The sequence below is a fragment of the Rhinoraja longicauda genome, chromosome 5, assembly GCF_053455715.1.
Source record: "Rhinoraja longicauda isolate Sanriku21f chromosome 5, sRhiLon1.1, whole genome shotgun sequence".
NCBI classification, from domain to species: domain Eukaryota; kingdom Metazoa; phylum Chordata; class Chondrichthyes; order Rajiformes; family Arhynchobatidae; genus Rhinoraja; species Rhinoraja longicauda.
In genome coordinates, this window is record NC_135957.1 from 69,808,843 (window position 1) to 69,821,939 (window position 13,097).

Consider the following 13,097-nt stretch of genomic DNA (forward strand, 5'->3'; position numbering starts at 1 on the left):
TACCGACAATGGTCCGAGGAGGGACAAACCACAAACCGGCGACAGGCAGTTGGGCGCCCAAGGCTCATCGATGCACGAGGGCAACGAAGGCTATCCCATCTAGTCTGAACTGACAGAAGGTCTACTGTGGCACAAGTCACAGAAAATGTTAATGGTGTTCACGGGAGGAATGTGTCACCATACACAGTGCATCGCACCCTGCTGCGTATGGGGCTGCATACACAGCAGGGCCAACAGCATATTTCTCTCCTTCACAGCTGCAGAAACCCTCATCCACGCCTTCATCACCTCCCGTCTGGACTACTGCAACAGCCTCCTCTATGGCTCACCCTCAAAAATCATCAGTAAACTTCAATACATTCAAAACTCCGCTGCCCGTCTACTCACCCACTTCCCGATCCGTGACCATATCACCCCCGTCCTTTACAAACTCCACTGGCTCCCCATCCGCCAGAGAATCCAATACAAAATCCTCCTCATGACCTACAAAGCCCTCCATAACCTGGCCCCATCCTACCTGACTGACCTCCTCCACAGGCACACTCCCACCTGCACCCTCCGCTCTGCTGCTGCCAATCTCCTGTCCCCCCCCATCCGGACCAAACTCAGATCCTGGGGGGACAGGGCTTTCTCCATCGCTGCTCCCACCCTATGGAACTCACTACCCCAAACCGTCAGAGACTCCTCCTCACTCACCACATTCAAAACATCACTGAAGTCTCACCTCTTCAGCACTGCCTTCAACCACTGAAGGTCACCTCACCTTCTGTCTCCTTTCTCTGTTCGTTTACTTATTTATCTATTTATTCACTTCTCTATGTTCTAGAAATCCCTGTACAGCGTCTTTGAGTGTTTGAAAAGCGCTATATAAATGTAATGCATTATTATTATTATTATTATTATATTAGGCAAGTGGTCAGAATGTTTTGGCCCATTCCTTCTCTCCTGAGATGCTGCTTGACCTGCTGAGTTACTCCAGCATTTTGTGAAATAAATACCTTCGATTTGTACCAGCATCTGCAGTTATTTTCTTACAGAATGTTTGTACTTTTCAGCTACATTTCCTGGAAATAGATATATATTTTTGGCTGTTTGTCATAAATAGCATGAAATTGAATTACCGATTGTTTGCTTGGAAGATTCGAAGTGCTTGAGATCCAGTTACTTATTTTCTGAAGAGTAATCTTTGTTGCCATTGTTGGAAAATATAGACAAAATGCCCAAGACACCTTGAGCAGTCCCACTAATTTTGTTAAACCTCTGGAACAAGAACATGGAACCTCTGAAATATTTTAATTGAAAGATGGCCCCCAGCCAGACATGGCTTAAGCCTTGGAATCAAGTTTGAAGTGGAAAGGTTTTAATTCAGAGGAGATTATTAACAACTCGGGCAAAAATGATAATACCTCTTGTTCAAGATATTTGATACAAGATATCAGACAATTATCCTGTGTTTCAGCAATGCAACAAAGGGGGAACAATAGCCTTCGGACTCTCTGAAGTCTCCAACATATCAAGATCCACTTTCAACGGACTGGATTAATCACATTACAGTGAACCCTCGCTATTACAGTCCTGTTCGTAATAGATTTTGTTTATTGTTAACTGTATCTTTAGGAATATAGGCTGCTAGTTACACTGTGTTGAAATTGACAAGGCATTGAAATTGTCAAGCAATCGTTCCGATCCACACTTTACTCTATTAAACAATGTACCAAACAGCCTTGAGTAACAAAAATACATTTTTGGCTGTTAAAAGTAACTTTACGTTTGAAAACAACTCATTGTTTCACAAAGTGATCGCTAGCAGTTTGGAGCGAATCCCTTACTCAGTTATAGTGGAAAATTGGTAATAGGCACAATTCCACCCACCCACACCCCCATGGTCCATTGTAACAGGGATTTACTGATTTGCAATGCTGTCAAATACATTAGCAGCTTTACTGTGTATTTTTGTATAAAGGTCAGGCTGAACTTATTTTGTGCCATTTTCTTTTAAATTTGCTATTATGAAAATGTTTTATGCTAATATAAGCTGATTTGTCTTTGTTTTTTTGCAGGAAATCATATGTCAAAAGAAAAACGTAAGTGCAAATTTGGCATGACTTATTTAAATAGTTGCTTGATGGTACATTCTTTAACTGATATTTCTACGTTATTTTCAAGTACTGGTTGTTGTGAAATTAATGACATGCTGGTCTTAATTTTCAATAAGAATCTTTATATTATGATATCAAAACATTATCACAGAACTATTCAAAAATCACGCTTTGGAAGGGTAAGTAAAATTACCCGAGATTTATAATATAGCTGATCTCATGCTGTCTTTACAGCATTGCAAAAGTTTAAGTTGCTCAGGAAATGAGTAAGAATCTTACTGAAAAAATTGTGACTTTTCGATACTACTAGAAGGGCGTGGACCCGTTGGGTCCAAATCTCTCCTGTGGGCCCGGCAACCCTCCGTGCAAACCTCTCCTACGGGCCCGGCAGGCCTCCCCCAACTGATGACACTCACCCAATCCATCCCCCCTCAACCCCTCTTAAAACTCCCCCAGGGCCGGGGGCGGGCGAGGGGGGAGAGGAAAGGGGAGAGGGAGCCACGCACCCCGGCCTCGAGCGGCCAGCGTGGCAGCCAGAGCGAGCTGTGGACCCGTTGGGTGAAAAGCTCTCCTGCAACGGCAGCTTGACGGCGACGGCCATTTTATTTGACCCTCTGCCGCCGCGCTGCACCATGGGAGGAAGGTCAGGCATGGGGCACGCTGGGACGGGTGCCAGTCCTTCTGGGGGGGGGGCGCCGCATTTATTAAAGTTTATTAAGTTAATTGCTTTAAAAATGGAATAAAACTTGATCAATCGAGACCGCAGGGGAATGGCGAGTAGGGTGGGCCTAAAATTGTTGTGCTACCGTGTACCGTTTTGGCTGTATTTCGGGTACGTACAATCAAACTAACAAAGCGACAAACAAACAAACAAGATGAGAGTTTTAGAGACAGACAGACAGACAGACAGACAGACAGATTAAATTACTTCCAATTCAAAATTAAAGGTTAATGTGCTGGAGTTTTGTCTTTACCGTTCTGCTGTTGGGCTGCATGCAGGAATACAGACATCGTGAGGACTACACATTGATATGAGATTGTGACTGATTTTCTATGAATAAAATACAGCAGCTGAGACAGCAGTTGTTGCACCACGGCCACTCCCTCTTCTCCGCTCTCTCTCATCGGGCAACAGGTACATAAGTGTGAAAATGCACACCTCCAGATTCAGGGACAATTTCTTCCCAGCTGTTATCAGGCAACTGAACCATCCTACCAACTACAAGAGCAGTCCTGAGCTACTATCTATCTCTGGAGACCCTCGGACTATCTTTGACTTTATAGCACTTTATCTTGCACTTAGCGTTATTCATGTTATTCCCTTTAACATGTGTCTGTACACTGTGGATGCCTCGATTGTGATCATGTAATGTCTTTCCGCTGACTGGTTAGCATGCAATAAAAGCTTTTCACTGTACATCGGTACATGTGACAATCAACTCAACTATTTGCAAGTGAAAATTGTAGAAATTGTAGAAAATCCGAAATAAAAAACGTTGGAAACACTCAACACGTCAGTGAACATTGGTGGAAAAAATAAATTGATTAATATTTAGTGTACTGTTTCACTTTCCACAGATTTCTCTGACCAAGACTCCATCTTCCCTTGAATCCCACAGATTAGGCTGTCATTTTAGTCCTTGATCAAATGTCTTAGGGGAACAGTGTAAAAAGGAACTGCAGATGCTGGTTTACACCGAAGAAAGACACAAAACGCTGGAGTAATTCAGCAGGGCAGGCAGCATAGAAACATAGAAAATAGGTGCAAGAGAAGGCCATTCGGCCCTTCAAGCCGAATATGATCATGGCTGATCATCCAAAATCAGTACCCCGTTCCTGAGTTCTCCCCATATCCCTTGATTCCGTTAGCCCTAAGAGCTATATCTAACTCTCTCTTGAAAATATCCAGTGAATTGGCCTCCACTGCCTTCTGTGGCAGAGAATTCCACAGATTCACAACTCTCTGGGTGAAAAAGTTTCTCCTTATCTCAGTCCTAAATGGCCTACCCCTTATTCTTAACCTGTAACCCCTGGTTCTGGACTCCCCCAACATCAGGAACATTTTTCCTGCATCTAGTCTGTCCAATCCCTTAGGAATTATATGTTTCTATACGATCCATCTCTGGATAGAAGGAATGGGTGATGCTTCGGATCTAGACCCTTCTTCAGACTTCACCATTTCCTTCTATCCAGAGATGCTGCCTGTCCCTTATTTTATTTCATATTTCAGATCCAGCGCGGAAACAGGCCTTTTCGGCCCACCAAGTCCGCACCGCCCAGCGATCCCCGCACACTAACACTATCCTACACACACTAGGGACAATTTTTTACATTTACCCAGTCAATTAACCTACATACCTGTACGTCTTTGGAGTGTGGGAGGAAACCGAAGATCTCGGAGAAAACCCACGCAGGTCACGGGGAGAACGTACAAACTCCTTACAGTACAGCGCCCGTAGTCAGGATCTGAGTCGGAGCGCTGCATTCGCTGTAAGGCAGCAACTCTACCGCTGCGCCACCGTGCCGCCCGTTCAATGCCGTTCAACTACCTTCTTAGGGGAACAGTCGTGTTTCAGATTAATATAGGAACAGCAAACAATGTATAAATCTGCTCCAGTGACAGGTTTATATCCAAATTGGTTTGCTCTTTATGCAGTCATTCTGAAATGGAAATAAGCAATTAAAAGTGCTTTTCAAATTTAGGAAAATTAACTCCTATTATTAGTGAACCAAAAGTTTTTTTCTGTTGAAAGGTTGGTGACTTGAAACATTAACCCTCCACAGAAGCTTACTGGCTGTTCCAGAATTTCCTGTTTCAGTTTTAAAATGTAGTTTAATTTTAGCTTCTGACTCAGTTATTTTCAGACTAGGGTATGAAGCAAACTTTTTAAAAAAATCACCAACTACTCTTTAATTTCAAAGAATGACTGCATTGAAACTGAAGACAAAATCAATTCATGACATTTATGAATAGTTTTTAAATCCAATTCAAATTCTTTATACACTAAAAGACAAAAAATGTACATCGCTTTGGCCATTCTGTCTTTATCATCAGTATTTGCAAGATTTAAGGCTCCTTCTGCTTTTCTAGGAGAGCTTCATACAAAGTGTTAACCATAACTATAATGCCCACCTTTCAAAAAATTGATTGTGAAGCACTTAGGTCGTGAAAGTTACTATATAAAGTAGAGTGATTTATTTTCCTTTTATTCCTGATCCTTAAAGCTAATTGAATAGGCTATCAGTCTATCCTTATGCCTGGTTCGACTGCTCAGATGGGCAAAGAGAATTTAATCGAGGGAAGTTTAAGGTGGTATCTTTGGGAGGTAGCAGCAAGGCTCAGTAAATTAGGTTACAAACAATTCATTTGAGTAGCATTGTTGTAACATGGCATGCCGGGTTTATAAGAGCATGCCAATAGACAATAGGTGCAGGAGGAGGCCATTCGGCCCTTCGAGCCAGCACCGCCATTCAATGTGATCATGGCTGACATGGCTGAACCAAGTGCTGCATCAGACACTAACTTCCTGTTTATTTGACTTGCCTGATCAGATGAGAATAGATGTCTACCTCAAGTTCATATTCTGAATGAAGAAAAAGTAAGATGGCATCCTGATCTTTGATAGTTGGCCTACCTATGTTCAAATAAAATAGATTTTACAAAACGAAAAAACATGAGGTATTGTTGCTTTGCAACATGTGTAATTACACTAACTGACATTCTTATGGTAACAGTTTTAATAAAAGTAATTTTTGGAGTTGTTCTGTTGAATCACATGTTTTGAATCCAGTTGACAACTAACATGTTTGTCATAATATTAATTAATATCTTCTTGTTTTATTTTTAAAATGGCATGATATTACAGTGATTCATGTTTAATATTGTTGTTGTGCTTCCCAGAAATATTGTCAACATCTGGCTTCCTTTAATATTATTTCATGAGACAAATTATCACAAACCCTCTTATAATCCATAATTAAGGCTATTGGCCTCACAATATTCACCTCTGCTTTCAGATAGTTTGGAAACAATCTAGTCTATATGTTGAACTCAAATGTTCCATACTGAATCCAGAGTTTGCATTTAATATGAGGCAGACATAATAAGACATTTTGCTGAATTTTAATTTTATTCATTACTACAAACTAATTCTGACAAATGTAATTGTCTTTGCTGCTTGATGCTTGCATACATTGTGCAGCAGCATCTAACCTGGCAGGCTAAGTTCTTCTTCAGTGATCCTGTTAAACACTGCGAAGGTATCACAAAAGAAGGCAGGAACGGGGTACTGATTGAGAATGATCAGCCATGATCACATTGAATGGCGGTGCTGGCTCGAAGGGCCAAATGGCCTCCTGTGTCTATTGTCTATTGTCTAAAATGCTGGAGTAACTCAGCGGGTTAGGCAGCATCTCTGGAGAGAAGGAATGGGTGACGTTTCGGGTCGAAGAAGGGTCTCGACCCGAAACGTCACCCATTCCTTATCTCCAGAGATGCTGCCTGACCCGCTGAGTTACTCCCAGCATTTTGTGATACCTTCGATTTGCACCAGCATCTGCAGTTATTTTCCTACACAACCTGTTGAACACTGCAGTAGATTGCTAATTTGTGAGGCAGACCTGGCAGTAATTTCCTCAACCTATATCATATCTCCATTGCCCACCTTAGAGGCAGTGATGCATTTTACTGATAGTATTTCAGCAGCCTCTTCGTGAAAGCCCGCTTTGCATTTTTCAATAGAGATTTTGTTTACATCTGGAATGTTAATATATGGTTATATGGAAATAACTTTGTCAGCGCCAAACCGTGGCGGCACTTGTGTACTGCCTAGGTGAGGTCTGCTCTATGATTTTAGCGGGTTATATGGAAAACAAAACATTTCACTGCACCAAGGTACATGTGACAATAACGTATCACTGAATCATTGAATTGAAATGAGAGGGAATTTGGAAAAAGTAGTCATGCTAATAATAAAACACAGCAAAATAATTGAGAATATGTTGGTGACAATGGTTTAACTTTGCCTTTTGTTACAGACATCGTGTGGAAACTACAGCTTTATACCATACATGGTGACTCCACACAACAAGGTATACTGTTGTGAGAGCAGCTACATGAAGGGCTTGAGTGAGCTAATGCAGCCCAATTTTGAGTTATTGCTTGGCCCTATCTGCATGCCACTAGTGGATCGCTTGGTTCAGTTGCTGAAAGCTGCACACATCAGCTGCTGGTAGGTGTTTCTTTACGTATACATCACGTTGCTGCACTTAAAAAAAAGTTTCATCGAGCAAGCCTCTGTTTTTGCTGCATTGGTTTTCACATGTTCCCATGATCGGCTACCTGTTATGAATGTGCTTATCCGTGGAGTGATTTTCCTCAGTGTACCAGTGTGATCATCCAGTGCCATTATATTCTACGTTTGTTTTAAAGCTCTGAGTACTTGCATCAGGTGGAGGAAAGGGCGCTGAGGTGAGAAATATAATAGGGTTGGTGATGCTTTTGGTACGGATTTGGGTTTCCCTTCATTGGCGATTGATTGTTGTAATCTAAAGGCGCAGTGGAGGAGAGATGTATGCAATTTTCATTTTAACCTGCCTCTCTCCCCACCCTATTCATCTTTCTGGATCACTTAGCTGCCCGCACAAAGGTGGCAAATAACATTTATATTTTCCAAGAGGATGGGTTGTGATGAAGGTGCGTGGGGATTGCTGGAGGAGTGGCTCAGCTCCAGATAGTTTCCTCAGATGATAGTAGTGAACAAGGACCCAAGTTTATGAAGGGGGATGAGAGAAGTGTGCTGACATTCTGGGTGCACTAGATGCACTAGATTGCTGCCAGAGTGCACTGCAGATGAACTTGCCTGTTTAATCTTGGTATAATTGATTATGACAAGTTTTCTTAATTTCAGAACTCAGTCAGGGTGTTCTTGAACAACTATTAATATTGCTTCTACATTTCTTTCATCTACGTTATTGGCAGTTATACCAACTATTGCCAGCTATACCAACTATTTAAAATATCAGATTATCACTCGGCTGCATTGACTGTTTTCTTCCAAGCCCATTGTTTGAAAATCCCTTTTCATTTGAATTCACAACTGCGAGTGCAGGAGAATAAAATTTCAGCCATGCCACATTCATATCAAAAACAACTCAAAGGTCTTTACACAGTTCTTTTAAACTTTTAAAACATGGTGGGGGGGAGTCAAAAGTTTAGTTTAGAGATACAGAGCAGGAACAGGCCCTTCGACCCACCGAGTCTGCGCCGACCAGCGATTCCTGCACACTAACGCTTTCCCACACACACGAGGGAAAATTTACAATTTTTACCAAGCCAATTAACCTACAAACCTGTACGTCTTTGGAGTGTGGGAGGAAACCGGAGCAGACAGGAAAACCCACGCAGGTCACGGGGAGAACGTACAAACTCCATACAGACAAGCACCCGTAGGCATGATCGTATCCGGGTATCTGGTGCTGTAAGGCAGCAACTCTACTGCTGCGCTTTGTTGTCAGTTCTTTGTTGAATGTAAAGCACTTGGGGATGTCCGAAGGTTATGATAGATATTGTAGATGCATGACATTGATGTTTTATACTTATACCAGTTCTAAGATGTCTTGCGGTGGAACATATTGCTGTATTCGTAAACAAGCTGAAAAGCAAAACATAAACTGTAGATGCTGGAATTCTGAAATAAAAATAGGAAATACTGCAAATATGCAGCAATTGAGACAACATGAACAGAGAGGGAAACAAGAGATAATGTCTCAGGTTGAAATGACCATTGAGCACATTGAACTGTTTTGATTGGCCAGCCATATTCATTGACAGCAACGTTTTTTTGCTTGATGCGTTCATTTGGCCAGAATAACAAGAACTGCTAATCCAGTTACTTAAATGCAAGAGATCTCTCATTATGGGAATGAGTAATTGTGACTATGAATATCGTTGTTGTTTGTTGAATCTGCTGAAAATAGCTGGAGTACTGGTGTTGCCATCTTTGAATGCTTGAAAGGAAAGCCATCCAGATTGCACTTTCCTCACTGTTGTCCATGTGGCTCCCCCTTGATGATTTACCATTACAGTACAGGGTTTGGATGAGGACGGGATTGGGCTGAACAGGGCAGTGACTTGCTGGCATGCTTGGACGGCCTGTTCTAATGCCTTGCTAAGCTGACACATGAAAAATAACCGCTCTGATTCCAGGCCTGAATTGTGGAAGCATTCATCAGGAAACCAGAAGGTTGGCGGGGATGAGTGAGAGGGTGGAGGAGGAAGTGCCAATTCAAGAGTATTTAAAACCTTCTTTGTTCCCAGCAGGAATAAAGAACAAAACAGGTTACATTTCACCGAGCTATTAAAGGACTCATGCTGGTTAGTTACAGGTCCTTTTTCAAAAAGGAGATTATGTTTCCCCTGAAACACCCATCCTGGAACTGAAATGTTGCCATTATCTCCTTCTCCCTTGCTTGAGCTGTGGTGTTTTCTGAATTTTCTTTTTCAGAAGAAGTATGTCGACATTTAAGACACCGTGAGCGGTTTTACATCAAAGCTGCAGAAAGTATCAGCAAGTCAGCCACAAATTGCAAAAGATCTTCAGCAATTATCAGAGAGGATTGGAGGCAGTAGTTTCAGGGAGATGGCCACGTCAAAGGTTCGGCCGGATAGGTGGGTGACCAGAGGGGGAGGCAGGCAGGTAGTACAGGAGTCTCCAGTGGCTGTCTCCCTCTCAAACAAGGAAACAGTTGTGGATAGACACAGGAATAACTCAGAGGGACAGGCAGCATCCCTAGAGGGAAGATATAGGTGAATTTTCGGGTCGGGAAGCTTCGTCAGTCTGAAGAAGGGTCTCGACCCAAAACGTCACCAATTCCTTCTCTCCAGAGATGCTACTTGTCTTGCTGAGTTACTCCAACATTTTGAGTCTATCTTCGTTGTAAACCAGCAACTGTAGTTCCTTCATAAACAGTAGGGGATACTATTGGGGCTGATGGCCTCTTAGGGATAAATAGTAGCTGCAGACAGGACAGTGGCCATGTGTCTGGCTCCGTTGAATAGCACAACAGGCCTAAATCTGGGGAGCGCAACAGTGATAGATGACTCCATAGCCAGGGGTGTGTTGCCCCCCTGGTGCCAGGGTCAAGGATGTCCCAGTGCCCACAGAGGGGAGAGCAAGCAGCCAGAGGTCGTGGCCCCTATTGGTACCAAAGATAGAAAGGGAGATGAGGTCCTATATAGAGAATTTAGGGAATTACATAGTAGGATAAAAATCAGGACATCCAGGGTTGTAATCACAGGATTAGGACATGCGCTGGTGAAGCGAGAAATAGAGGGATAATGCAGTTCAATATGTGGATAAGAAGCTGGTGCAAGAGAGAGGGCTTCAGATAGATTGGGCTCCCTTCCAAGAATGGTGAGACTGTACAAGAGGGAGTGGTTGAAGCTGAACTGGAGAGGAACCAATATCCTTGCAGGAAGGTTCACCAGTGTTCACTCGCGAGGGTTTAAACTTGAGTGGTAGGGGTTGGGAACCAGAGCAGCAGGTCAGCAAGTGGCGGGACTGATGGGAAGGTAGAGGTTATAACAAGCAAGTTCTCAAAGGAAGGATAAGCAGGTATAGGTTAATGAACATAGTGAGGCTGACAGACCGAAGTGTGTTTATTTCAATGCAAGGATTGTTATGAGCAAAGTGGGGAGATTAAATTGGGAGCAGCTATTATTGGGAAAGTTCACATCTGATGTTTGGGAGTCATTAAAAGACCAGCTGATGCTAGGGCATTTTGGGATCAAGGAGAAGGTGGTGTTGGGACTCTTGAAGAGCATTAAGGTGGATATGTCTCCCGGGATGGATAGGACCTGTCCCAGTTTTTTTTATATAAGCAAAAGAGGAGATTGCTGGGGTCTTGACAAAGATCTTTGTTTCCTCTCTAGCCACTGGCAAGATCCCATAGGAATGAAGACTATCCAATATTGTTCTTTTGTTTAAGGGAAGATGGAAAAGTTCAGGAAATTATAGGCAGGTGAGCTTCACATTAGTTGAAGGGAGGCGATTGAAGAGAACTCTTAGGGATAGGATTTACTTGCATTTGGAAGAGAATGGGCTAATTAGGATTGGTCAGTAGGTCTTACAAACTTAATTGAGCTTTTGAGGAGGTGCCAAAGGTGATTGACGAAGGCAGAGCAGTGGATGTTGTCTACATGGACTTCAAGAAGGTCCCTCGTGGGGCGGTGATCCACACGATCAAGGTGCATGGGACCCACCGTGTCTAGGGTAGTTTGGATTCAGGACTAACTAGTCCATAGAAGACACAGGATAGTGGTGGAAGGGTGTTATTCTCGCTGGAGTTCAGTGACCAGTGATGTTTCCCAGGAATCAGTGTTAATGCCACTGATATGTACAAATGACTTGGATGAAAATGCAGATGGGTTGGTTAGTAAGTTTGCAAATGACATAAACATCGGTAGAATTGTGGAAGAAAGCCGCCAAAGGATACAGCGGGATATAGGCCAGTTGCAGATATAGGTGGAGAAATGGCAGATGGAATCTCCAGCCAAGTGTGGTGTTGTACTTTGGGAGGTAAAATGTAAGGAGAAAATATGCAGTTAATGGCAGGACTCTTAACAGCATTGAAAAGAAGGCGTGTGGTATGTTTGCCATTGTCAGTCGGGGCAATGAGCATAAGAGTCAGGAAGTCATGCTACAGCTTTTTAAGCTTTTTAGCCCACATTTGGAGTATTGTGTGCAGTTCTGGTCCCCTCCCCATTACAGGAAGGATGTGGAGGCTTTGAAGAGGCTGCAGTGGTGGTGTACCAGAATGCCATCTGCATTCGAGGCTATCAGCTCCAAGACGAGAGCGGACAAACCTGAATAGTTTTCTCTGGAGCGTTGGAGGCTGAGGGGAGACCTGATGAAAGTTTATAAAATTACGAGAGGCATAACAAAGGTGTACAATCAGAACCTTTCTCCCAGGGTGGAAATGTCAAATACAAGCGGACAGAGCTTTAAGGTGAGAGGGGGAAAGTTTAAAGGAGATGTGCATGAAGGTGTTTATTGTGGTGCCTCGAACATGCTGCCAAGTGTTTCTGTGGAAAGATACGAAAGGGGCATTCAAAAGGCTTTTAGATAGGCACAGGTATGCAGGGAATGGACGGATATGGATCGTATGTAGGCGGAAGGGATTAGTTTCATTTGAATTACCATTAAAACACAAATTATGTGTGACAACACCAGGATAAGTGCTCAACCAAGAAAACCAAGTCCAATGCCAAAGGAGTAGCAATGGCATAAACACTTATGCCAAAGGAGTAGCAATGGCATAAACACTTATGCCAAAGGAGTAGCAATGGCATAAACACTTATGCCAAAGAACAATAACTAACTTCACGAAAGACACAAAATGTTCGAGTAACTCAGCGGGACAGGCAGCATCTCTGTAGAGAAGGATGGGTGACGTTTCAGGTCAAAACCCTTTCTTTAGACTGATTAGGGATAAGGGAAACGAGATATATAGACAATGATGTAGAGAGATCAGGTAGTCTACGTTTGGTCTCACCGATGTTTTAAAGTCTCGTATTTCGCTTGGGCAGCTTACAGCCCAGTGGTATGAATATTGATTTCTCTAACTTCTATTGTTAATTTTTTGCATATCTTTCATTCATTGTTCTATATCTCGCTGTATCATCGTCTATATCTCTCGTTTCCCTTTCCTGGGACTTTCAGGTTGAAGAAGGGTATCGACCCGAAACGTCACCCATTCCTTCTCACCAGAGATCCTGCCTGTCCCTCTGGGTTACTCCAGCCTTTTGTGTCTATCTTCAGTTTAAACCAGCATCTTCAGTTCCTTCCTACACAACAACTGACTTCATATTCAGTAATAAGCTATTTACATGTTAACAAACACACAAGCTAAATGTTTAACCAAGAAACCCAATTCAATGCCACGTGAGAATCTAAAATACCTTTACACAGTTAAACCATGGGACAACAAAAACTAGGC

The 13,097-nt window shown here is 42.7% G+C and overlaps 1 protein-coding gene across 1 annotated transcript in view; it reads left to right on the plus strand.

The window, feature by feature from the left end:
* map3k5 (mitogen-activated protein kinase kinase kinase 5) overlaps positions 1-13,097 on the plus strand; it is a 144,723-nt gene that overhangs the window by 29,729 nt on the left and 101,897 nt on the right. Inside the window, exons 3-4 of the mRNA XM_078399739.1 lie at positions 2,061-2,084; positions 7,137-7,330. Coding sequence (XP_078255865.1) covers positions 2,061-2,084; positions 7,137-7,330 — 218 coding nt within the window. The remainder of the gene's footprint in view (positions 1-2,060; positions 2,085-7,136; positions 7,331-13,097) is intronic.